The 27,651-nt window shown below is 34.5% G+C and overlaps 1 protein-coding gene across 10 annotated transcripts in view; it reads right to left on the bottom strand.

Annotated features, from left to right (window-relative positions):
• Positions 1 to 27,064, bottom strand: part of LOC135079982 (potassium/sodium hyperpolarization-activated cyclic nucleotide-gated channel 2-like) — a 99,481-nt gene extending 72,417 nt beyond the window's left edge. For 3 of the 10 annotated variants that reach the window (XM_063974636.1, XM_063974631.1, XM_063974630.1), the window contains exon 1: positions 7,916 to 8,123. In XM_063974636.1, the coding sequence (XP_063830706.1) occupies positions 7,916 to 8,015 (100 nt within the window). In that variant the 5' untranslated portion in view covers positions 8,016 to 8,123. Of the gene's footprint in view, positions 1 to 7,915; positions 8,124 to 19,561; positions 19,797 to 27,047 lie in introns of those variants that run through there. The other 7 variants (XM_063974638.1, XM_063974634.1, XM_063974637.1 and 4 more) reach the window with 5 other exon arrangements.
• Between the last annotated feature and the right edge of the window lie 587 nt (positions 27,065 to 27,651).

Raw genomic sequence — 27,651 nt, forward strand, 5'->3', positions numbered from 1 at the left:
TAAATTAATTGAAGTTCACAAGTGGTTAATGTAGCCGTCGTTAACCCTTAAACATTGTAAATCCGGAGCTATGCTGGTGGCTTGCGGTCAGGGATCGATAGCACCCGTCAAACTTATGGCCCTGGTTACCAATACATAGGAAATATAGCATTTATTTCAATTTAAGGGCCATTTTCGGATATAAAATATGCCAACAGGGCTGACAGTAACAAAAATATAAGTATTATTTACCTAATTAGATGTAGGTAGTTAATTCGATGTGTTGCCTCTTTTTTATAAGTACTTATAGAATTTCTGCTTGATTGGCAGTAGGTACCTAAATATTTAACAATTTGATTTTCCTGTGCGTAAGATTTGAAAAAATATAATCTTAGTTGTCACTAAAATAACTTAGAGCATTTAGTCTTGTATAGACTTTCATGGTCACTAAGCAAATATTGAGTAATTTTCTGTTTTCATTCAGAAACAATAGTTTGACGTTGGTTAGAAGTTTTGGAAGATATTTCCTAAAAAGTACTAATAAGTACATAAACAAATGTATATTAATAGGCTTAGCTACTCTACCTCTACTCGTATTTGCAAGAGATAACATTATCATAATATATCGAACTCTGAACTCCACCATGTTTTACATAAGTGCTTGTTTACAAACAAAGTAATAACAATAAAACTAAGTTAAGGAAATTACTTATCTCCATCTGTATTACTGATATGATAACAACTTAGCTGTGACATTTCAATATCAATCATGTAATGATATGTTTAATGCAATTATAGAGATGGATACATAGATCTATGTACTTTTAAGTTTACAACAATTACTGTAAATTTTGTATCAGTGGTAATCATTAATACATAGTATACTAGGAAAAGTGCTTTTTAAAAATCCTATTTGCAAAAATAAATGAGTTTGATGAAAGTTTATGACTTTTTTTTACAATAAAAATAATTTTAATGCAGTTTTCAGCAATAGATAGAGTGCTTCAAAAGGAAGGTTTAAAATATTATAAATTCAATGCCCTCGTGCGAAGCCGGGGCGGGTCGCTAGTTTAATGTATTTAAGCCTTAATCTTACAGGAGTTTACAAAATACGTCCTACTTAGTTACAGTTGCCTGCTTTACAAAACTAATAATTTAGAAGGATCTTTCTTCTTTGTAAAGCGAGTCAATGCTCTAGTACTATTATTATTCTATTTACGTACCCATTTGTATGGGCTTAGACAATATAAACTGTCGGAGGCAAAGGTCGCTTGTCTTTGTCTTTGGGTTCAGAGGCGAGTGAGACGGCTGTATGCAAATGAAAGATTGGCAAAGATTGAAGTGCAATGCTCAAACGGCTTTGAATGCAGCATATTTATTTTATTTTCTTTAGTGGAATTGTTATTTTAGCAGCGCCTAATATGTTTTTATATGTTTATCTAAAATCTAAATACATATTATAGTAATCGAAAAAAAAAGTATTTTTTATGTTTGTAGAGATGTATTAAAAAAACCTTTATTATTATTTTTTATTACAAGGTGAAACAATGTTAAGTCCTTAAAATAAATTATATTGGAGTTAAGATATTAGCATAATAATAGAATAAATCTTGTTATATAACAGGTTAAAATGGTATTTCAGAATATTTCAGGCCGTCTACGCGCACCTACGTAGATTTATTCTTTATTCTTAAGTTTGTAACGCCGTAGGATTTACCTAAAATATCTGGCAATATCTCTTCGGTCGCGACGAAGAAAATTAAGGCTTTCATCCAAACTAATTGCCGTTTCCAAGCTTACAACGAAAACAAAATGGCATATTGTCAGCGCAAGATCAAGGTTGGTTTACGAATTCACAATGAAAATTCGTAAAATGTACCAAACTCGACTCTACTCGTAGTGTGGACAATGTCACATCGCACGTAATGTCACAGTCTCACCGACAATACTGTAATACTGTGACAATGTGGCGGCGCTGGCGTCAGTTGTCACACGGAACGAAATGTATCAGTCTGCATTCTCCACGACTGTCATACAATTTGCAACATAATGACGGTAGTTTACTCCGAAAGACGACATGCGCGAATCGAGCGAAAAATGTGAGCTTGTGATTTAGTGAAATAAATGGCGAATATTTAAATGTCACAATATGGAGGTAACACAAACTATTCTTATGTAGAGCTTTACGTCGATGCTGACGTCATAAGGTTTGATAAAAAGCTTTTTTTATCCTTTATTTTATTTAAGCAAGAACTAATACGTCATTAAAATGGCAGTAATTTATTTGTTTTTGTTATTGAAGCATGACGCAGAACTGGACACACTTATGCTGTCAATTTTATACGAATCCGCTTGTAGAAAAGAAGAGCCACTTCAGCAAAATGATTAATGTCACAATCGATGTAGGTACGAGTATAATGTATACGTAATATCTGAGTAAGTATTTATGTTATGCTAAATTCCCTATTCATCCTCGGAAAACAGATCGTTATTCTTTATAACCACTTAAGAATGGAGGAATGAAGGCCCATGAATAAAGAATATTCTCATACTAAGCAGGGTAAATAATAACATATTTTCTTGATTGAATGGATACCTTTATCTACGTATTACTGTACCTACGTATAGTGAAACTCTTAAAAATGCGGCGAAAAGAAAAATCCGAGTGAGAGACTCATGTACCTATTTCAGATCCTTTCCAAAATAACCTTTTTCATATGCTTTGAGATAGCATAGGTAATTATTGCTTACCTACAAGAGACCTGAGTGTGAAGTATGTAAATTCCCTTTGAGTCCAAAAATACAACCCACATTTCATACTTTTGACATTTTCCGCGAAAAAAGCTTGCGGAGTGACGTTTCAGAGTGCTGCAGAGATCTGTTTGAATAAAGACGTTTTAATTTCCAAAAATCCGGATTTCTGCGGAATGTGTCAGCATTTTTGGGACTCAAATCCAGATATTCCTAAATCTGGTTTAAATGAAGCAAAGGGACATCTCTATTCGTTATTTAGGTAGGTACACTACTTGACAAAATGTAATCAGTCTTACATCATCTATTCATAATTAAAAAGTTATTTATCCTGCTCTATGTAAAGTTGTACGTTAAAGCCCACACGATAAATTGTAGACGATCTAATTCGTAGTAATTTCTATGATGCATCGTTCGATAACATAAATCATTAGACACAATTACGGTTTACGACAACACACGCTTACGAATACGAAAGTTTCACTCAGTGCGTGTCACTCCATGCTTGCACATGTTGTAAAAATAATCTTCAGTGCGATCTACACGCAGAGGGTCGCTGGGTCAGGGGTCAGTCAATCGATAGCTTGTGTCAAAACAACGCTTATTAAGTAGACATTATAGCTAATGAGATCGTAATATCTGCTGTTAATGCAAGAGCACGTTTCTTCGTTTAAACATAAATAAAAACATATTGTATAATTTCAGGGAATGCAATTTTTTTTAACAATTTGTAAAAATGCATTTACAAGCAGTACCTTATCTTCTTTACCTTTATGGCAGCTTTTCGGCTTATTTATAACATAAAGTAACACTAAATACTTGATTTAGGTTTAATTTCAAGGTAGTCAATTAAACACCTTTTGCTAAGATAGGCACTGTCTAGCTGCGTATACGAAACTCTTGCTCCTTAATAAGGCGATCGATAGGAAGTAGTTTTGGCCTCATATTATTTAAGCAGTTAGATTTTTCATAAAATAGAAGCTACAAACAAATGCCGAGCTAAGTTTAGAATGACGTCACGACATTACGTTTCTTTTACAATACTGAAAAATAAAGTCAAATCCGTTTCATACAGTAAACCAATCGAAGGTCAATCTCACTCCTTGATAGTTTCATTTGCGTATCTATCATATCCCCCTGTTTACATTGTAAAATCAACTGTTTGCCTGTCTACTTTGATGTACTCGTTTTGTTTAGAATACATCGAGGAATTGCGTATAATTTTAGATCTTCGATACTTACTGCACATTTGACTGACAGATTGATTTTTGCAAAGATTTTTCTACCGTTTATTACAATGTCAAAAGTTGACCCACTAAATAATGTACACTATAACTGCGATTGAAGCCATCAGCACTTATAGCTTAGCTCACAATAAAAAAATCCTATGTGAAAAACGCCCTGGAATTCTGAAATTTTGTGGGTTTACTAGGGTAATACCAGGTCAAGCTATATTTGGGACGTGTATGAGTGCCCTGGAAAGGGTCTACATACTGATAAATATTTTGATTAAATTTAATCTGAATAGATACTTGGAATATTTTTACCAACAGTCATTACGTTTTCTATTACTCAGTAACACAATATTTAAAAAAAAAATCTCTAGTATGACAAAAGTTCTTCTGAAAGTACGATCGCCATGTGTGGTCGGAATGGGCAGCATTTGTCACCGACGGAACTGACCGACGTCAACTGTTGAGCCGGTACTCGAGTTTAGTGATGCGATACGAGTCTTTCAAATCAAGAGTTTTGAAACCTAAATTATAATTGAATTTCTACTGTATTTGTCAAGTTAATAGGAGCATCGCCCTTTGATACGAATTCATATCGAGCGGTTTGATTTGAACTAGAGAATTTTATAGATGATGCAAAACAACGTGTTGAACATCACCCACACTCGTTTTGTCAGACCAGTGCTTATTGTCTTTAATTAACTTTACATTTGTCATAGTTGTGTTATAATATTTTTTTAATGTTGTAGTTTTTTAATGTAGGACCTTCTAGTGTATAGATACTTTAACTTCGATTGCGATATAGAAAGATAACTGAAGGATTTAGTAGAGACGACGGTACATTAATATTTTTGTAATTGAAATTGATGGTATTTTGCTAATAAACAAATTGAAATCTAATGTGCTGTAGAGTAGGTACGTGAGTACTGCGCAAATAATGTTTTCTTTATTACTTTAAGTAAAATAAAGCGTTTTCTCTACTTCACCCATAAAATTTTCATATAACTAAGCCCACAAACAGCAAACATAACTTCGTACTAATAGTCGGGTGTAGGATTTCTAAGAACAGGTATTAAGTATTGATTACTTGACTAGTCACCTGTGGTTTACGACGGTACGGTTTACTATCGCCTCTAATAAATAAATATTAGTTGTTAAAATATTCACTATGATAGTCACTGTATGGACTATGCGGGGGTTTCTAACACAAGTATTTAAATTACTTAAACAAAAATCATGACACAAAAATGAAAAAAAAAAGTCCTGATATAAACAAGTTGAATTTGAATCTAGTGTTTGAACAATGGACATCACTACGAATAGGCTTATGAAGTAAAAATAACAGATTTACCCAAAAAAGCATGTTCGGTTGAACATGTGATATTGGTCATAGTTTTTGTTCTGTGGGATCGGAGAATTCGCAAAGGTTCGAATAGTTTTTGTGGGCCAGTTAAAAGTAAAAGCATATTTTGTTGAGTCACGTCGGGCATGTTTACACAAGTGTTGATGTTTTTTTCTCTAGATAATTAAGTCGCATTTAAAGGTCAACTTTAATGTGATTATGATTTAAATCTCATTTTAAATACTTACCATCCCGACTTTTAAAAGTATTATTATGTAAGAATTGTCTAACTTTTCTTTCTTGATACAGAGGTTCTGCATTCGAATCTCAAATGGAGCAAATGTTGGAACAATGCAGCAGGGAAATATGATTCCGTGTTTTGATTCGTGGCTAATTATATCTGACACCAGTTTTTTTTAACCCAAAAGATAGAAAAATACGACTCTACATTTTGTTTCTACAAAATAATCTACACTAATATTATAAAGAGGAAAGATTTGATTGTTTGTTAGTTTTTATTACGTTGTAGTTTGTATTTGTAGTACGAAACTACTGGACGGATATGAAAAATTCTTTCACCATTAAAATCTATATGATGAATATAGGCAGTATGAAGTTCACCGGATCAGCTGGTCTTAATATAAACGTGAACAGAACGCACTTCTCTAATCAATGAGTTGGTAAAAACTCTACAGGGTGGAAACGATAAGTGATCTCACTCGATTATTTCTAAACTATACAAGATATCAATAAACTAGTTATTGATCCTGAAAGTGCTTCATGAGCTCTATCAAACGGTATTAATAATAGGTTACAGAATAAACTGGATCTATCCGAAACTTCAATGTTTCCAGCTTCCATACATTTGGTAAAGTCACATTATTTTAAAAACTACATATGATATCGTAAAACTGATTACTGATTCTAAAAGTGCTTCACAAGCTCTATCCAATGGTATCAATAATAGGTTACAGAATAAACTGGATCTAACCAAAAATTCAATGTTTCCTTCTTCCATACATTTAGTACTACCACAGTCATGACACTCATCTCTTGACAATATTATAGCAAGTAAAGCCTAAAACCAATGTTTTTCATTAATAATTTAAAATAAGAATACAATTTACGAGTTTATTTTAAGTATTTATTATTAAATTAAAAAAATTACACTTCTAATATTGTGTGTCTGGCATACATTTAGTATGGAAGCTGGAAACATTGAATTTTCAGATAGATCCAGTTTATTCTGTAACTTATTATTGGTACCGTTTGAAAGAGCTCATTAAGCACTTTCAGGATCAGTAACCAGTTTTTTAATATCTTGTATAGTTAAGAAATAATCGAGTGAGATCACTTAACGTTTCCACCCTGTATATCCTATATACATTAAATGAATCACTATTCATCTAATAACAATTATCGTTTGCATACGTCACTTAATTTCTCGTAAACGGTTAAAATTGCTATTAGGGTGTCATAGAAGTAAGATGAATTAATGGTAATGTCATTTTAAGATTTATATTTTTCGGTATTTACCTAGGTAGAAATAGGAAATAACCTATATTGGGGTCATTACTACGTAATGTGTCAATTCGTTTTTTTTATTTAATTATTTTTAAATTTAGAAATCTATAATGCGATGAAAATGTAAGGAACCAGAAGCATATAATTATAACTCGCACTTATGTCGATTCGTAACAAATACCTACTCGTAGATAATTGACAATCATTTAAGGAAAGGTTGAAACATTCGAGAAATTCGCGTCAATAAGTTTTTTTTTAATTTAATTTAATACACAAAATCCTGTCACATCCAGTAAGTATGAATCGAGTTTTCTGGAGACACGGGAAAAGTTCAATTATACAGTCAACAACACAGACTGCAGTTACATTTGTTCTAAAATCGCACTTATTACAGCTTTATTAAGGTCTTATAGAGTTTACCATGATATACCATCCGTAGCATTAAAACGTACCTCGCTATACGTACTGTATTTGTTGTTTATTTGAATGGAATAAAATTGTTGGAGCAGTTGTTAAAACACCGCCGTCATGACAAAATAACTTTTATGTGATAACTATTGCGCTATTAGTAGATAATAACCAGACAGACACACATTGTGTCATTGAATTGAGCGGTGATGAATCAACTTAGAGAGTTGAAAACTTGTGATAACTTTTGTAGTTGTTACTTTTTTGCAAAAAAAAATGACAAGCATAATGAACTATCGACTGGTAATATTAGATTTTAAAATGATATTAATAAAAGACATCTCTATACATCATATAAATATATACCTACATTCCGATGATAATATTTGTTTACAATGAATATTCAATGTATTAAAGAGAAAAGAAAACATACATTAGCAGTTTAAATCGCGCAGGAATTCTTATTATAATTAAACCATGACTGTTTAAAAATTTCACACTAAAATGTCTAAGTTTAGTGACGGCAAAAACAACTTACTGACCTCTAGATCCAACCAAATATTGCAAATAAGTTTCTACTCAACGTTTAGTATGAAATTTTATAACTTTCCATTGGAACGTGTTCGCTCCTAAAGGTCAAGTTTGCGTACAAAGATAACCGCACAAATCCAAAACTTACGTGGTGAATATTCGTTTCTGGACGTCGCACATCTCTTAGCGAACAACACTGGTCCTCGCACCACTTTACCAACAGCTCGACCCAGCTGTTTGAATTCCATATTCGTCAAATATGTTCCAATTCCAAATAATCACACCACATATTGTACCACAGACAACACTCGCACGTCATGCTTGCGGTCGCGTCAGTAATAAACTGGCCAGCAGTGTCAATCAATTTAATTTTTATAAGGCATTAATGTATTCTGGTCGAGGAGAATACATTAAAATACGATTAGTTGAGCACGTGTCTTCGGCTGCAGTTTGTTATGTGGGGTAAGGGAGTGACTCGCGTGTGGCATATGGAATTAGGTTGGTGTTTACTTAGAATACATAAACTAATGTACTTATAGGAAAAGCTCCCTTGAAGTGCGTGACGTTATTATTATTTACTAGCGGCCGCCCGCGACTTCGTACGCATGGATCCCGTTTTACCCCCTTCATCTATCTTACGCGGTTATGATTTTTTCATAGAAATGTTTTTTCCCCTAACTTCCGTTCCCGTGGGAATTTTGAAATATCCTGTTGTAACTAAGCTTTAAGTTTACTAAGGTACCTGCAAGCCAAATTTCGAGCGTCTAACTTGAGCGGTTTAGATTTTTCACACAAAAGGATTTGCCCTCTAATTCCCGTTCCCATGGGAATTTTGGGAATTCCTTGTTATAACTAAGCTTTAAGTTTACTAAGGTACCTATATGCCAAATTTCAAGCGTCTAATTTAAGCGGTTTAGATTTTTCATACAAAAGGATTTTCCTGCGAATTCCCGTTCCCGTGGGAATTTCAGGAATTCCTTGTTATAACTAAGCTTTAAGTTTACTAAGGTACCTACATACCAAATTTCAAGCGCCTAACTTAAGCGGTTTAGATTTTTCATACAAAAGGATTTTCCCGCTAATTCCTGTTCCCGTGGGAATTCCTAAGTATACTATAACCTGCCCAGGAGTATGAAGAATAATTGTACCAAGTTTCGTTAAAATCCGTCGAGTAGTTTTTGATTCTATAAGGACATACAGGCGGACAGACAGACAGACAGACAAAAATTTTACTGATTGCATTTTTGGCATCAGTATCGATCACTAATCACCCCCTGATAGTTATTTTGAAAATATATTTCATGTACAGAATTGACCTCTCTACAGATTTATTTATAAGTATAGATTACACATTGAACTTATTACATTAGAAATTGTTTCGGTAGTTAGAAAGCAAATCTATACTTTAAGCTTGTGGGGATGGATAGTAGATGTTTTAAAATATAATTTAACATTGTTATAGTTTATACATCAGAATACAACAGTACGTGCTATAATTAGGTAGGATATCGAATCTAAGCAAACAAAGCCCAGGGCAAAAGCTAGTATAAGTATAATAAATAAATATCAGAGCCGTAATTTTACCGCAATGCGTTAGTAGTATTGACCGGATGGACTTATCAATGGAACTTACAATCCATAAGAATAACTTACTGTTATTAATCATGGGTTAAGGTGCACATTGTTTACATTTGCAGTTGGATAAAATCGAGACCTTTTATCAAGGTCTAGAAGAAGGTTAGCCAGTGCTTGAACTAATTTTGTAAACACCAGTTATTCAAAGTTCACCTTACATAGCGAACGATTATAGGGTAATTAATGTTGACGCCAACAATAAAGTAATAGCTATAACATACCAGTGCACAATAAAAGCTTCGACGCAAGTCTTGAAGGATATTAATTCCCATTATTTAAGTGGTAAATTAATTATATGTAAAACATTTTACGGTGACAAGTGACAATCGACAGTAGTTGACTATTGTCCCTGTGTCACAATATTAATAACTAGCTTTCCGCCCGCGGCTTCGCCCGCGTGGAATTTTGTCTGTCACAGAAAAACTTTATCGCGCGCGTCCCTGTTTCAAAAACCGGGATAAAAACTATCCTATGTTCTTTCCCGGGACTCAAACTATCTCTATGCCAAATTTCATCAAAATCGGTTGCGAGGTTTAAGCGGGAAAGCGTAACAGACAGACAGACAGACAGACAGACAGACAGACAGACAGAGTTACTTTCGCATTTATAATATTAGTTGGGATGGGATTTTTATGACTGTGTTGTGATTTATAGAAAAGACCTTTGGGAAATTCTAAGGTGATGTCTTAAGTTACCCAGTCAAGGCTTATTAAATTGGGTATTTAATGTTGAAAATATCCATAACTTACAAGGAATGCGAAATTAAATGATATTACTCGTATAACACATAAAACATAAATTCGACACGGTTAGCCACTATTTGACGTACAAGCAATAAATAAAAAATTACCATATTTATTCTTCGCGGTATATTATGTACATAATAGTTATACATAGTAAAAGGTCTTAAGTCACACAGCTCTACTAAATAAGTGTGAAAATTATTCGAAGTTTCTAGCTCTGCTATGAAGAAGGAAGACTTTCAACAGTACTTTTAATAGAACGAAATACTCGTATTAGAATAACTGAGTGACTGAACTGAATAAAGCATTTTTAAGGATAGACTTTCCGTATTTTCGGATCCATCTATATCCTTAAAAGCGAAGACACATAACGTTCAAATAATGTGTAACGACGGCCACAAGAGACCTTCAAGTACGAAAGACACATTAGGGTAGGCCGCCATACTTGCAATAAGAATGGATCCGTTATAACACTCTTATAAAAATAGAACTGACGTCTGAAAGGATATGTTGCCGAATTGTATAAATTAAATGAAAAGAAAAAACTTTTTGGCCCGTATTAAGAAACGATACTCAAAACACAATTCAATCTCAAATAGATTCATATCTGTGACCAACCAATTGGATCTTCAAACTCAGGGTTGATCTATAAAAAATAGGTGAATGTCTAAGATAACGAAAGAGTGCAATTAGACAAGTTCTGCTAAGTGATATGACTCAATAACTTAAGTATTGAGTCAGTCTGCTTAAGTGACTCGTTAACGACAAGCCCTTCAGTTAATTGCCCAATAAAGTGTCACTCAATTAATGTGTTGCTCCTGTGATGCAATACGATAAGGAAAATACATGACCTAGTTATTACTGCGCACATCGTCCAGTCTATACAGTTGTATGATAAATCTATAAATAGGTTTATTACATTTAATACGGAACCAACGTTGTTTGTTTGTAAGATGGATGTACTTTGTTCCTAATGGTTAGACATTATCTATGTATAGAGCCCTGGGAAAATGGAAATATTTGCGAAACTGACCTGAACATAGGGCTCTTATTTATCTTTTTCATTGATTTCTTTAAGTATTTGGATAATTTCCTGAAAAAGATAAAATCCAAGAAGTTACGACTTTAGCCAGCTGAAAATACCCCAAGTTGTTGAATTCTTGACTTGTAACTTTAGATTACATAAGTATTTAAATTGTGCTAAATGGTATTCATTAGCCTTAAAAGTCACGAGCCTAAAGACGTGACTGTAATTAATCACTGATAAATTAATTAGAAGGGTTTGCTTTTTATGTCTTAACTTGTTTTCGATAAGGCTCTAACTTCAATGAAGACGAAATTTAACCGTCTGTTTAGCTTGGCTTTTGTAATACCAGAGTAAATACAAATGAGTAGGTCATCTTCATAGAAACGCCCGAGCGCGGTTTGCATGTGAGCGCGCCAAACTGACAAAATTTAGCGTTGATTAGCGGTGAGGTGCGCTGAATTTTGTCAGTGTGTGCGTGCGCGCCGCATACGTATTGGAGCGCGCTCACATACAAACCGCGCTCGGTGCGTTTCTACGAAGATGACCTACTCATTTGTATTTACTCTGGTAATACGGTGAGTACATCGAGTGACTATGGGAAGAAGTTTTACCATTAGGTACCTATGTCTAGTAAATATACTAAAATGACCGTGTACAAACAAACAAAAGTGATAGGAACGTATGTCCACTTCACATCACGAGCAAATGTCTTGTATCTAAGACGATGACAGGGCTATATTTGGAACGGCTATTTTATGTGTGCTAGGAAAAAGTACCTAAAATAATAAAATAATTTATTTGAATTTGAAATTGTTAGGCAAATACCGTCTATTTGATAGGTGATGATGGCTGACAGTTGTATTGTACGCCTATGTTTTTACTGGTAGCATTTTGTGTAGTGACCTAGATTGAACCTATATTTATTTTTTTCTTCCTTTTCCTTAGCTGTCTAAATTTACGACAGTGTGAGAAAATCAGTACCTAATTAATTTCAATTCCTGGTATCTTATAATTGTGTTTAACTTAGCATGAAATTCAAAATGTAATTCATAGGCTCCTGAGATAATGTATTTGTATTCAGACTTAGCCTAAACTTTCAGAACCAGTGGGCGGTGTGTCGGCGTAGGCGCTTGGGCGGGCGGCGATTTAGTTCGAGCTTTTCTAAACCTAACGTGGGCGTTTAATATGTTTAGGACCATAAATCATTAACACAATAACGTGAACACAAATTACCAACTAATTATTAGCAAAAAAGTTAGGGTTAGAATATTATTTTTTGTTATTAATAGCAATTTTATGTAAATTAAGTATGGTAAAATTTTCGAGAGTCAAGGGAAATATATTTAGGATTATTACTAATTCCTGTTGCACTAAAAGTAGTCTTTATGCAATGCAAAACAGTTTGACGGCCGAGGCATGTTTAACAACATTATTCGCCTACATCATAATAAATTATGCTGCAGCGTCTGCCATTGTGAGAACCAAGCATGGTCAGCAGCGCATTTGCCGCAGAATTTTCCCAAAGGATTCACTCGTATGTATTTTTATGTCTCTAGTATAAAGTTCCAAATCAAATTAATATATGCATAAAATAATGACTTCACCCTTCACTTTATTTAATTATACATACAGTTAAAATAAATAATGTTTTAAAACTTTATAACGTTGATCTTAATAAGAATGTTAGATAACAACTGTCTTCTTGCAGGTTGTCTGGGAGAGATTGCTTTCTTGCGAGAAAACCGCCTAAATTCTGCCGTCGCGTTCCAACAAGAATAATATAGAGCAAGATTTATGTTTCAACAAGGATATACCTACTTATCACTATTCTAACTATTAGAAGTATAAGTTATTGGCGGCTGTTGGGATAGGGCCAAAATTCATGGAAATATTCATAAATATTATGCAAAATTATTAAACAGTCTTTGGACTCATCAATAAAACATTAGAGCCCTTTCTACCTATATTTATCTTATCTTTGGCATTTAAAAATTGGCGCAGTGATGGGTATAGTTGTTATGATAGGACTGTTAAAATATAAAATATCATGTCTGCAATATAAATCCTGCTTAGATCAACCACAGAACTGCTCCTCTACTACAGAATAGCTCAGAGGACAGAAGGGAATCAGAAATACGAGTTTAATGTTCGACGAAATATAAAACAAATACAAAATCGTTAACGACGCATAGGTATACAAATGTTTCTAAATTACAGGCTAGTAAGAGTAAGACTCTATATTAGTAAGTTTCATTATTCGCAGTATTTTGATCTTCAATATAAGTATTAGTACGTAACAGTCAAGTGAATTTTGGACTTTGAGTGGATATTTCTTCTGAAATTAGCGAACAAAACGGCAGACAAATATCAGTAAAGTTCAAGTACGAGTTAGTGTAATATTCTGTGCTGAAATAACATTTCGCTAATCTGTATAATGTGATCTAGACAGAGTTTAGAATAACCCGGCCTTGGGCGGAGTGATAAGGTAGGTGGCAAAACTTAATTTTCGATAAGAGGTTAGGCAGCAAATCGAGCTTAATTTTAAGCTATAAATTGGTCATGTGACGTAACACATTAGGCCGCACCCAAACGAGACTGCAAGTGGTGCATAATACGATCGATTATTCGATGATGGTTCATAATAAACAATTTCATAACCCAATATAGAACTTTTTGTAAAACTGAAAATACTTATTATACTGCTAAGCTGAATTATTAGATTGTATGTCAATTACTTAAAAAAAAACTGAAAATCACAGCAGAGGTTTTGAGGGGGTGCAATCACTAAAATACTTTTTTTTTTGCTATAATTTTCTTCATATCATCATTCATCATACCGGTGACTTATTAGGAATCTGTGATACTGTCTTTATTCCATTAAAGTAACCAAACTTGAACTGTAAGCTAACGTGCAAAAATAACTTGTTACTTTGCTATCATACTTGTATGTGAAAGCATTTTACACACAAACTAAATACTTGTCATAAGTTTTTTGCTACCATACTTGTATTAAAAGCATTTTACACACGATTCTGCCAAAAAGTCTGCAGTCAGTCGATGCCCTAAACGATCACGTCACTGCCTAAACTTCATGCAACTTGCACAGATGTATCTTGTACGTACTCTAATTCTACTGAACGACGTTTGATGGGATTTCAGTTTAAGTTTCAAGTGACGTACAACCCTTCTGTCAAGACAAAGTGGGCATTGATAACTTTATCAAGGAGTTTCAAAAGTACCAAGTTCTAAAAGTTCAGAAAGACCAGTTTCACTAATTGCTCCAACTAACCGAAGAGAATCCTAAAGCGTCGTAACAATTTATCTTGTCTAGCCTAACCTTTTCCTTTTACTTTAGTTGTTTATTCAACTTCAACTTTATTTTCTTGAGGGAGAGTTTAAATTGTATTATTTATATTTCGTAATATAAATAAACGGTTATGTAAAATCTATTTGCGTCTATGAGAAATTTAGGAGTTGTGGATTACAAGATATTACCTACCTTAAAACACGACAGTGAACTTAGCAAGACTCACGAATGTATTACTTTACATAATACTTACATTCATTGTACTTCAGTTTAATGCGTTTAAATTCTGTACTTTAATAACAATCTATGGGAATCGGAGCTTACACATGGTTATTAGATATGATAGTTGCCAACCTAAATAGCTACTATGTCGCAGTTACCAAAAAATTTTGCATAGAAGTAAAAGCATATTAAAATTCAGCTTCAGTTGTTAAAATGCAATAAAAACAAGTGAATACAATTTTCGTAAAACTGAAACAAAATTAAGTACTAACCTGAAAATGAGATGCTGTCTAGGGTGGTACATATCTGCCCTGTAAGTGCCTATCCACTCTGGCCTTCAGAAAGCCCGGGTTATAGTGTTCGGGAAAGACAAAAGCAGGCAACGAATAAGCTGTTCGCATTAATAAAAGAGTTACCGAATCGCTTAGAATCGAATATTAACTCGAAAAATGTTACTCAAGGTAGTTTTTATCGGGAAATTCAGCGCGTAAATTATCTTTAGATTTACCGATCGGTCACAGACACAGTGCTCTGCAATTAGTTATTGCGTATCTAATAGCTTTGTAGTATCGTTAATTTGTTTAATAAACATGAATTAATCGTGGACGTTCGCGCCACGTGATAGGGAATGGTAATAGTGTGGCAATGTCAGACTTAAGTGGGCGACAACATTGGACAAGAGGATTATATCAATTGGACTACGCTTAACCTCCTTAATGATTCGGTTACGGTCCGGGTGTGAAGTTTTAGCACTTTGTGAGGTTTGAGGATTTTATGCATAATGTTTTTTGCCCGAAAATAACTTAAATAAGTTGACAAATTGAATTTAGACTCGGGTTCTAAAAGAGATTTAAACCACGATGGAATTCAGAGGTTAACAAACTGTGATATAGGTTTATTACTCTAGCTAGGTGTATTAATTGGGACTGAAATATCAGAGTCATAGGCCTACTTCAGTCGTGTTACAAATACTGTAGTAGGATTCTGATTCTTCTCTCTCTTAGGTATAATATTATTAAACATCGTAATTAGACGCCATTAATCACAAAAACAATGGATTCATGGCACATTCTTGTAAGGAAAAAGTTGACAACAACACTGCTGTAGAAGTATTGCAACTGTGTTACTATATTGATTATGTATTTGCTATTTTCAGCTCTGTTGGCTCATTAAACTTCCTCCACCGTTGAATGGTTTGATCGAGTTTTTATTCCGACTTCAATCAAATGGCGGTAAACACAGTGATGTATCGTTTCTAAAACCACGTCTCTTGGAACAGTTTCACCGAAATTCTGTCAAAACATCAGCAAATCCATTTCGATTGACTACATCATATCGCAGATCAAAACGCAAACAGCGACGCGTTCCGTTTGTTTCTAATATTTTTAGATTCGTATTGCTTAACTGTTTTGAAATACGTCTATAGAATGCAGGAGTGATATTTTTAGAAATATTTAAGCTTATTGACATTCTTAGGCATTTTATGTTGTTTTCGCTGCATTTGGCTTTGTTAAATGGACCCCAAAGCAAAGATCGAACACCTCCATTGTCCATTTGAGGAAAAAGTCGGTCTTTCATTTGACAAGGTATCAATGTGCTCTTGGTTGCTAGCCCGGAGGGTTTTGTATTCATAATTAGGAACAAACAAGAATCCTATTGTTTTTGTCGTTACGAAACTAGATATTTTCTTGGGTCTTTGTGCCGTTGCTTTTGTGTGCAAAATAATACATTTTGTAATTAAGCGGCTAAAGCTACACGAGGCTGTTAATTTTAGGTTATTTACAATACATTGTAGACTGCAACATTGTTACATATCGCCCATTTGCGACGACACTGTAACATCTCGAGATATACGATTTTTTGTTTTACCGAAATTCTGAACCGCGATCTTGGGTTCTTTTATCTCCAAAAACAGGGTATTTATTACTCCAAAAACAACAATACTATGAGAGAAAGAAACAAAATATTACGTTATAGCGCTGGCTCGTTCGGCGATATAGTTAGCTTCGACACTGTGACAGTTCAGTTGCCACCTGCGCTTTGAGATGTGAGGTCCTCTTTGTTTTTAAGAAAAACGTGACATCTCGAGGATACCGCGGTATTGATGACAAAGGTAAGTTTTTAAAATATTTTTATTTTATTCGACAATGTGGCATGTCATACTTATCACAATGTTCTTGTAAAACAAAAAGCAAAGTAAAAGAGAAATTATTTATATGTCACGTTATTCTTGTAAGAAAATCGAAGTATCATCGGGACATCTTAACTAGTAACGTTGTAGATGATGAAAATTTTTCCTATAATGGAAATATGTTGTAGGTCATTTGTTGATGTTCTGTTATTGCAGAATGCATGTTATTGAAATTGAATGGTATATCTACTTGTCACGTTGTATACGCTAAACAGTAATACTAAAGTCCAGATATCATTACAGATGGGGACTAGCAATGCGAAAAAGCAAAGGTTAACATTTGTGGCGATGCACTGCTTGAAGGAATTCCACAACCTAATCCGACAACATGACTAACAGCGCTATGTGAGCGCTGTGAAAGGTCTCGTTGAGCTACAATAACGTCGGTAATTAATAATATTAATAACTAATACGAGTAGATGTAGACTGATAAACATACATTCGTTTTGAAGAATAGTTCAAATACTAGTAATACAGTGCAAATAAAACATACTTATACGACTGTCTGTTTTTACAGACACAACAAGCAAAATATTTTATATTATCATACGATAGCCTTAGATTAGCTTAATCTAAGACGATAGCTAACAAAATTATCTATCAGTAGAAGTATGCTAGAACAGCAATGCGTTGGATGACCCCAGATATTTATTTATTTATTATTATGTAATTATTCAATATTACTTAGCTCTATTGGCTATGTTTTGCTTTCTGCAAAAAAGGTATATTAATGTTTTAATGTAATTACAGATCATCAACAATTGACTGAATTTTACTTTATCGCTTATTGCCCAAATATACTTTGGCGGGCGCAACATAGTTTTGTATAATAATATTGCTATATAACTATTTCAGAAAAACTACGCCAATAAAATGGCTACATTTATAAATAGTGGTTGTTATTTTTCTCTATTAATACATTGTTTAAATAATTATCTTTTATAAATTTAATTTTAAATAAGTATAAAAAATTAAAACACCCGAAAAGGTACCAAAATGTCGCATGTTTGCCATTTTATTCGCCGGGGACGGCGATTTTTGCGTTGATAATTTTAGGATTAGATTGTCATAACTAGTCTGTTATAAAATATCTATTTACTAACCTAGTAGGTACCTACAATTTTTTCTTCTGCATACATACAATATACATACCTACTTAGTACAGTTTCTCTTAAGTACTGTGTTTTTTTTTTGGAGTAGTTTACGAGATTTTACTATTGAGAGTTTTTCGTTTATTTTGATAAGCATTAGTTTTTAGAATAAGAAAACTTAATGTGAGCTTAATATTGTATATAAACAACTGTCTGTCTACTTAGATAATATTTTTATAAGTGCAATTTAACATAGCAAAGCGAAATATTCGCCTGTTCCAATAATTACCTCATTTTTACTGATTGTAATGTTATTAAAATAAAATAAAATTTTTCAAGATCAACGTTTTATCTAAATAATGACTTATATAAATATAATTTTTTACATCATCTTCAACGTGACAACTGAACTTACCATCTTCAAAATATTATGTTTTTACTAGAACAATGTGATAAGTTGTCTCTTTTTTTTTCAATCGCTATAATTTCATCAATTTAGACGCAAATTTATGTCTTACTATAAATATTTAAATTTATTAATAGTTAATCTTTAAACGTTTCATACACAATTAGGTAATCCTAACCTTCTTTTAAGAGTTATGGTCATTCAAAAGTTAAAAAGTCGTTTTCTGGAAAACCACTGTTTTTGATATATCACAGTGTCGTCGCAAATGGACGATATTGTGAATAACGAACATTATCTGAAACTGTTTCTAATATTGTATTAATCCGGCTATATAAAGATTAGAATACATTTATCGATCGCATTTTAATTATAAAAAATGTTATTCACATTGAAAATTATTTGTTTCAGATAACTTACGAGTATAAGTTTCTAGCACATTTAACATCATAGCGCTTATTAGTTAGGCCTTTAGTTTTTCTCGCAGCAATGAATATTCTCCTAACAATGTAAAGTGTAATATTTATACAGTTCTGTTTTATTTTAAACACATTGTTATGTAAATTATCATAGCTGTATCATTGAGGATTTTTTTACAGAATATAAAGTACTAAGTATTATGACAGCCATTATTCATCGGGGCCCAATATTTGGTTTCATTGCCTCCACAGGATTCGATGTCGATTCGTCATTCTTTGTGAGAAAGCTTTTGTTACATTTATTATTTGGGGCATTGTCAAATTGAACGGAGACGAGCGTTTGTTGGGAGTGGTTGCGATCATTTTTGAATAAAAAGGTGTAGGTAATTGTAAGTACGAGTAGGTACATCTAAAATTAGCTTGTAATAATTTTTAGTAGCAAACAAATAATTAATTCCTGTAACATAATTATAATTAATCATGTAGTAAACAATTCAGTCTGTAAATAAACTTGACGCATCACATTTTCCTCAATAAAATCATATGGTTCCGAATGCCATCATTTAATGACACTCGATTTAATGCACTTCTTACTTTGCAAAATTCAAATTTAAGTTTATTTTGGCAATTGCATCGGCAGTAACAGCTCCACTTGGCACCCAAAGGCCAATGTTAACCTAATTACCGTTTTCAACTTTTACAATAACCCAAATAAAAATATTAGTCCAACATGCGACAACGTTATTCTATAATTACCTATTATTGTTCCCTTATTTTCCTAAATTACGACACCAACATTGTTAATGCGGACACAACATTCAAGACAACAAAAAGCGACACCCGAAAATAATCAGCTACAAACGTGTTGGTGGTTGTCCCCCGTCATTTTCAGGATTGTAATATTTTTAACGCACTGTATGTACACTGCACACGCGTTCGCGAGCCCCGGCGTAGCTAATGTGCGGCGGGCATGTCGTGTCGTCGCGCGAGTGGTCTGTCTGAGACTGGTGCTACTCTACTTGACTCGCTACTCGCGGCATGCGCGATCTGCATTCATGGTCAATGCTAACGCTCCTGGACGAAATTTAAGGAAATATCCTGGGGTTGCGTAACGTGTTCCTGAGTCTTGAGTTTTTGTAGACTGAGCGGAGGTGGTGTGAGCGAGATTTTATTGAGGATTAGCTGTGACGGCGGTTTCGTAACTTATTCTAGACACAAAAGCTGCTTTTTAAGAAAATAAGGTTTAGAAGTATATGAATTGAAATAATAAGCGGACGTGAATGAATTATAGCTTTTTACGCAAAAAATAACTATTTTTTAGAGGAAATGCTTAAGTTATTTTAATATTACAATTACCTAACTAATACCCTGTAATATAAATTGAAATGTGCGATAATATAATATTTGTATAATAACTACTATATTTGTGTTGAGAAAGAAATTATGAAATTAATTCAGCAATCAGGGTGGTGACTCTGGTGACTTATTGCTGAGATAATATGAACAACTTTTCTCATTCTTTTGTCTCTACAAAGAAAGTACCATAAAATCTTCAAAATTGGGTGATCACAGAAAAGTGCTTCAGATTTTATTCAAAGTTTTCTTTTATTGTCTGTGCTACAAGCATTTTATGTTTTAGTACTTGTTAATAAATAACGGTTGTTTGTTAATAGTCTAGTAAAGTAAATTTACTATTACTATCTGAAGTCCTGGTTGCATAATGTATAGATTGTGCTCGTTGCCAAAAGGAAATACTCCATTCTGTTGCCAACGTAGTGGATTTTCTTAGAAGTTTTCTTTCATTCACGGCCAATGCTAAGTTTACACTTCTGTTTTGTTCCGGGTTTTCCAAAAGTTCGCCCATAATATCTACGTCAAGTAATGACAGGCCTTTTATCAGAAGGCTCATGGTTTATTTATTTAAAGACCGTACACGTTTTGAAAACCCGAACCCTGATCAGATTAACCATGTTTCCGTCTATCTGAATAAAAGTTGTCAAAATAGGTACGTGATAGTAACTTGAAAGATAATAAGATAATTTGTGACCATTTGAAGAAAGAAATATTATTCAACACCTAATGTTTTTTTATTAAAATTCTGAACGTTAAGTTTGTTAATTACACGTAGTGAAATTAACAAACTTAACGTTCGAAAAATGAAAAAGATCTTATTTTTGTAAATTATAAAAGATTTTTTATCATTTTTAACTAATCGACAAAGCTCACAAGGCTCTACTATTTTTAAATTTTTAAGGTTACTACAAAGTAATGTGCCCCAAAACATAATGCGTACGCACAGAAATCGTGTCAAGGCGGCGTTTGTATGGATTGAATGCGCTTGCCAACAACAAGAGTTGAGAGTGCAGCCAAAAAGGTACTCCAGTTCGACCCTTGGGAGAGTGCATTTTTAGTACATTCGTTAAGGTGCTTTAATCTTGAAGAAGATTGAGGCTTCTGATTGGTTGAATTTCAATATTTAGACCAATGACTGATATTGAGTTTTAAGTTTTGTAATAGGGATCCAAGAAAGACATAATTTCGAGATGCTCGATCCATTTCTACATAAATATTTATTATTCACTCATTGAGTTATAATGTACGTAGTAATATTACTTCAATGTATTCACTAGCGCGAGCACAGCGAGTGAGCATTTTGTACGCGTGAAAATCGTTTAAATTTTTTTGACCGTTTTTGTAACATTTTTCATTTATGCTCCTCTCTATTCAACTCTATCCAACACAAAAATAATTTTACAATTTCACTTTTAATATTTAAAACCGATTTGTTAAATGTTGCCATTAATTTAGGTCAAAGTTCATTAATTTTTGCAACTTGAAACTCACTCTCTTAATTTGTGCTGCGGGAAAATAATAAAATACAAGGTTCAGTTTTACAAACGTGAGACTTGACTACAAAGTCTGTACATAGCTCAAATAGAAAAGTTGCATTGTAGAATCCAATCAGAAGTTATTTTAGAGACCTTAGAGACAGACTAAGGTGCTGCTTCGTGCAGTCGACTACGTCACAACTTTGAAATTATTACTATTAGTTAATAAGCTTGACATCTCATTCTTATAATAAGAATCTATAAGAAATTGTAATATTTTGTGGCATTTTTCCTCTAAATCACGTCAATTATTAATTGACGATGCGATATACGATGAAGAACTGTCAAACTTAAATGACCGAGTTGTCCTATAATATTGTATTATTTTTATTCTGATTTATGGAGACCGAAAAGAACTGTAATTACTTAGTTGCTGCTAGTATTTTTTGTAAATCAGAGGTTTAGTTAGGATACTATTTAGAGATGCAAGAACTTGCTAATGAATGAAACGGAACGTGCTGGCTTCTTTCTCTACACTGTGGAGGTAAGTGCTTTAATTGTTAATTGCTACACAGACTGTCGTTGACAATTAGCTCGTTTGCTTTACTAATGGACCTGTTTTACATAAGATACTGCGATTCAAGGTGCAAGATGCATACCAAGTCGAAGAAATGGGGTGAAGCTGGATCCTTTGATTCCGTGATTTATTGTACAGAATAGTGAAGCTTTGTTGGCTTTGTTCAGGACACTGTTAAGTATTAGAGCAAACAACAGAATAGGTATTCATAGATCCTAATCCTAAGCAAAGTAAAAGCCTAACCGTTTTTATAGTATAATTAGAATATTTAATGACGCTATTGCTTTGCAAAAGTCCTATTCTTTATTAGAAATAGACAATTAGGTAACTAAAGGCACTGTGTGTTTGGGATCCTAATCCCAAGCAAAGTAAACGGTTTGGTATAAATTAGAATAATTTATGGACGCTTAGGCTGGGTTGCACCATCTTACTTTAACTTTGACAAAAGTCAAAAATCTGTCAAACTCCATACAAAATACACCGGTTATCGTTATAATTACGGTAAAAGTTAGGTGGTACAACTCAGCCTTAGATTGCAAAAAAACCTATTCTTTATTACAATAGGTAACTAAGTATAGGCACAGTGTGTTTGGGATCCTAATCCCAAGAAAAGTAAACGTTCAGGTATAAATTAAAATAATTTATGGACGCTTAGATTGCAGAAATCCTAATCTTTATTAGAGATAGACATTAGGAAACTAGGCATTGTGTTGTGTGACTGGAAAACGGTATTATGAATGAAATCGAGTTTGGCATTTTTAATGCATCATCAGCAGAGTTACTTAAATTTACAAGCTTCTCCATATTATGCATAAGTAGGCTGACTAAAAATGCAGTCTAAACTGACACTCAATTAGAAAAAAATACTTGTACTTAAATAGCGTTTTTAATTCAAGGCATCACTTCCGAAGAATGCTGTTCAGACCCTTCATTAATTTCATCCAGTTTATGATACGTCAATCCGTGCGTAATATTATAAACTCACTACACACGTAGCAGGCTAAACTAGCACGAGTTACATTATTCTAAAACGATGGAACTATAGACTCAATAATAGAACACGAGATCCGCAGGAATATGATTGAGTTAATTATACGATCCTCCCTGAGGAATTCCCTCAATTGAACCGAGTAGATGTTCAACCTGAATTGATAGAACAGGTCGATCGGGTTCCCTTCTAATATTGTATATTGATGTACTAACTAGGCGAACGAAATTACGTTCAACGATATAGAAAAACCTTCGTTTTTCAAAGCAATTTGGATCTCAATATAAAAAATGATTTGTACCTTACCGAGCAAAGTATTATTAAATGTAGAGTTAATACCTATTTGTACAATTTTGATAGGTTAATTTAATTATCTGCGGGATAACAAGGATGCCGGCCGCTACCAACCGGGCGATGTGGAAGTCATTGGGGGAGGCCTATGTTCAGCAGCGGATGAAATTATGATGATGATGATGAATTATCTCTCCAAGCACTAGACAGTAAGATTGTCCGAAAAGTATTTTAAAAAGTAACTCGAAAACTCACATTTCAGTACCTCTAGCATGAACAACTTTCGTCTTCAAATCGTTTGCGTATTCGATAAAATTCGATACTCAATCTTCGAATTAAACGATAACGTGACAATTTTGATTCTCAAAATAAGTTTCGTGCAACTACATCTCATACTAAGTTCACTTTACGACACGTTCACAAGGGCGCTGTTGAAGTTTTCTTACTAAATCTTTTGATGGCGATTCAAGTACGCAAACGATTTGAACTCGAAAATTTTTCGTGCTAGCCGTACTGGTCAGTTAACCATGTGATGTATAAAGATTAGATACATTATTTTCTGTTAATCATAGACTAGGTAACAACTTAATGGCTCCCTTAATATCTCTCTTCGTCACTGTTGCATAAATTGAGTAAATGTCAACGTAAGAGGCCATTGAAAGCCCGCAATACCCGGGCAAAGTGGGCTAAACAGCAGAATCGTTGCAAATTTGAACGTATCTGCGCTTTAATTGTAGGCGGAAATGGGTCTCATATCCGCACGCGGTGACGCTCGCCGGAGTTTTGACTTTTATACCACCGCTTGCTAAAATTTTGGACTACGTTATCCCTTTATTTAAAATAGGTATCGCTGGGAAAAGTGCGAAATTCCTGTGACAATTTGAATACTCATCTCATTACCAAATAAATAACATTTTGACTTAATTTCATTGATACGACAAATACTTGATAGAGTTAGTTCACAACAGTACCTCTAGTAGGAAAAACTTTCGAGTTCGTTTCGTTGCGTATTCAAAGTGTCATCGAAAAATTTTGTATGAAAAATTAAACAGCGCCCCCTAGGGCGGCTATAATATAGGGGGCGCTGTTTAATTTTTCATACAAAATTTTTCGATGACACTTTGAATACGCAACGAAACGAACTCGAAAGTTTTTCCTACTAGAGGTACAGATGAACCAAAGTAGAAGTTAAAAACCCAATAGGGACAAAATAAAAGGTTTAAAAATATGAATTATTAGCAAATAACTACCTTACCAAGTTTCAGGATTATAATGTGAGTCAGTCAATGCAAAATTGAGTCAGTCAATGCAAAATAATGACAAATTATTTCTTGGTATGATTCCGTTACCATCTATATATAGGTACTGGCCAATTTTCTTTGCCAACACTAAATAAATTATAATTATTCACTAAGTTTCATCAAATCGACCTTGAAGTCTAATTAATTGAGATGAAGCACCTACAATAACAACATACCATTAGTATAAAATGAAAAAACTTTATAAAGAACATCGCATATAATTATTGCTATAAATAAAGTCGTTAATGGATGAGTAAGCGAAATTTTCACAAAAGAAAGGTCGAAACCATTTTGTGAAAGAATGACCTAACTAACAGCATAGCAATTATACTAAAAAAAACAGCTCGGGAAGAAAAATGAGGATCATAAAGGTAACATCATGCAATCTGGTTTTTGTTGGCTTAATGTGTGTTGGTGCTTTCATATTGATCTCGTCTGTTACTGTTTTGCTCGTTGTTTACAGCGGGAAAATGCTCAAGAAAACTTGGACGTACCTACATAATATATTGAAAGTAACATAATGAACTCGTAGGTACACTCAAGATTTGTGTGACACTGATATTAAGCGTTCCAACCTACTTATTTTTGTGGATTGAGGTAAAATTACCTAGGTATTATGTTATGCACTAAAATAAACACTGTGGCAGCTTATTTAATGGTAATAGGTGTTATTTTGCGATAGCCTAACATTTCGCCGTAAAAATGTCGTTTTATTCAACTGTAGTTCGCCGAACCCTTTTCCGAATCATTTTCTAAGCAGCTGAGCTTTCTATTCTTGCATATTCGATTCTTCTGCCGATCCTCAGGGGTCCACAACAGTTTGGGAAGCTTTGTTTAATTTTTGCCGTATCATCTCATAACGATATGTTTACCCATGTTCTTCCGATATAAGGGATCGAGGTCGGGTTCACATATTACGCTTATCAGCGTATGATTTGCTCCTTATTAATATAATAATAGTTAATTAAATAAAGACAAAAACGTTTAATATCCTGCCCTTTTTAAAGTGCCGTGGGAAAAAACAAGAGCTTCCGCATTGACCGTCATTTTGTGTAACATGGAAACGCTTTCAGTAACGAGGATGTTAAAAAAAGTATGTACTCATGTACCGTTTAATGAAGAAACAATACCCACTGGCTACTGACTGCCCCATTTTGGTTAAAACCAAGTATGTACCCTACTCGTAGCTACGAGAACAATAATATAATGCCGTCGCCGTACCTTTTTGTAGATTTTCTTTCAAATATATCCTAAAGAATATTCGGAAATACTAAGTAAATATTCTTGCACGAAGTGTCGTAGCTAAGCGAACGAATACGTTTTCGAACGAATACGTGGGCGAGAGGCTTTTCGCCCACGGATTCACTCTCAAAGGGCTTGTAGGAGCCTCCCTTGAGTACTGACCTGAGTGAGACTAAACCGTAGGGGAAAGAACAGTGAACATCAATTGAAACTATAAATCAAACTCAGATCCGCAAGAACTGGTGAACTCAATTTTTTGTGTTTTGCCCGTGACCGTTTTTCGATGGTGGCAACCTCTAAAGAAGTATATAATCGTATGTACCATATATACTACAAGTTTGAGAGAGGTCGTAAGGCTAAGTACCTAACAAAATGTTAAATCTAGCAAATGTTGTGTTTTTCCCAACACACAATTTTCAATGATTCACAGTATCAGGAAAATAATTCAAATAATTGCACTACATTTGCCTGAATTGGTTAGCCTTGCTCACGAAGTCAAGTTATTAAATTATAACACACGTCTTGTAATACCTTCTGGTTATTTCTTATGTAATACGACACATTTGTTTATACCTGCAATTATTGCAACAGTCAAAAGTATTCTAGGTACCTATATAAAATTAAACCTATTCACTCTCTAGATAATCTTGGGCTAGTCGGTTCGAGTGTCAAGGTGGCGTGTCCCACGCTACGTTTGCCAGACGTGATATCTATTCAGGAGCCCAGTGAGACTATTACTATTTCTCATTATGGAATAATTCACCCAACAGCAGTCTCCTCATCGAGGGCGGTGACGAGCGAGTTAGTGCAGCGGGTGTTGGTGTAGTCGATGAAAATTTAATCTAGCGAGTATGGCAACTGCACTGCTAACGCCAATCAGTCGGCTATAAGTACTACTCAGTCTTTAGTTAGCATGTACAATATCAGTAGGTACATCAGACCGAGTGCGGCAGCTGCTCGGCCGACTTAGCAACCCTGCTGTTAGTGGCTACACTATAGTATCAGTATAACTCACCCAACAGCAGCGTCTCGTCGTCGAGGGCGGTGACGAGCGAGTCGGTGCAGCAGGTGTTGGTGTTATCGATGGAGATGCGCACGGAGGCGCAGTCGGCCGGCGAGTGCGGCAGCTGCTCGGCCGACTGAGCAACCCTGCTGTGTGGCTACACTATAGCTTCAATACAACTCACCCAACAGCAGCGTCTCGTCGTCGAGGGCGGTGACGAGCGAGTCGGTGCAGCAGCTGTTGCTATTATCGATGGAATTGCTTTCTCAGCGAGTGTGACAACTGCTCTACTCTTTGCAACGTGACCCTTAAGCCTTGATCACACGTACCGAGTAAACGGGCGAGACGGTAAAATGTTTACTCGGTCGAGACAGTGATGTAAGCGAGTAGCTGTTCACACGGGTTCTGAAATTAGCACAGTCAGTTCAGTTCAATAGAGACTTTTCTTTTTCTCTAATCTGTGGACGTGACGTCAATCATTTGGCCGAGTGGCGAGTGGCGAGACAGTGCACGTTCAGACCTGCCGAGCGAGCGAGCGAGCGAACAGTGCGGGGCAGCGGGAGGGTGGATGGATACTCGGCCTAGTAAGTTGAACGGGAGTCGAGCCAGTCTCGTC

This window comes from Ostrinia nubilalis, chromosome 17 (assembly GCF_963855985.1).
Source record: "Ostrinia nubilalis chromosome 17, ilOstNubi1.1, whole genome shotgun sequence".
Taxonomy (NCBI): domain Eukaryota; kingdom Metazoa; phylum Arthropoda; class Insecta; order Lepidoptera; family Crambidae; genus Ostrinia; species Ostrinia nubilalis.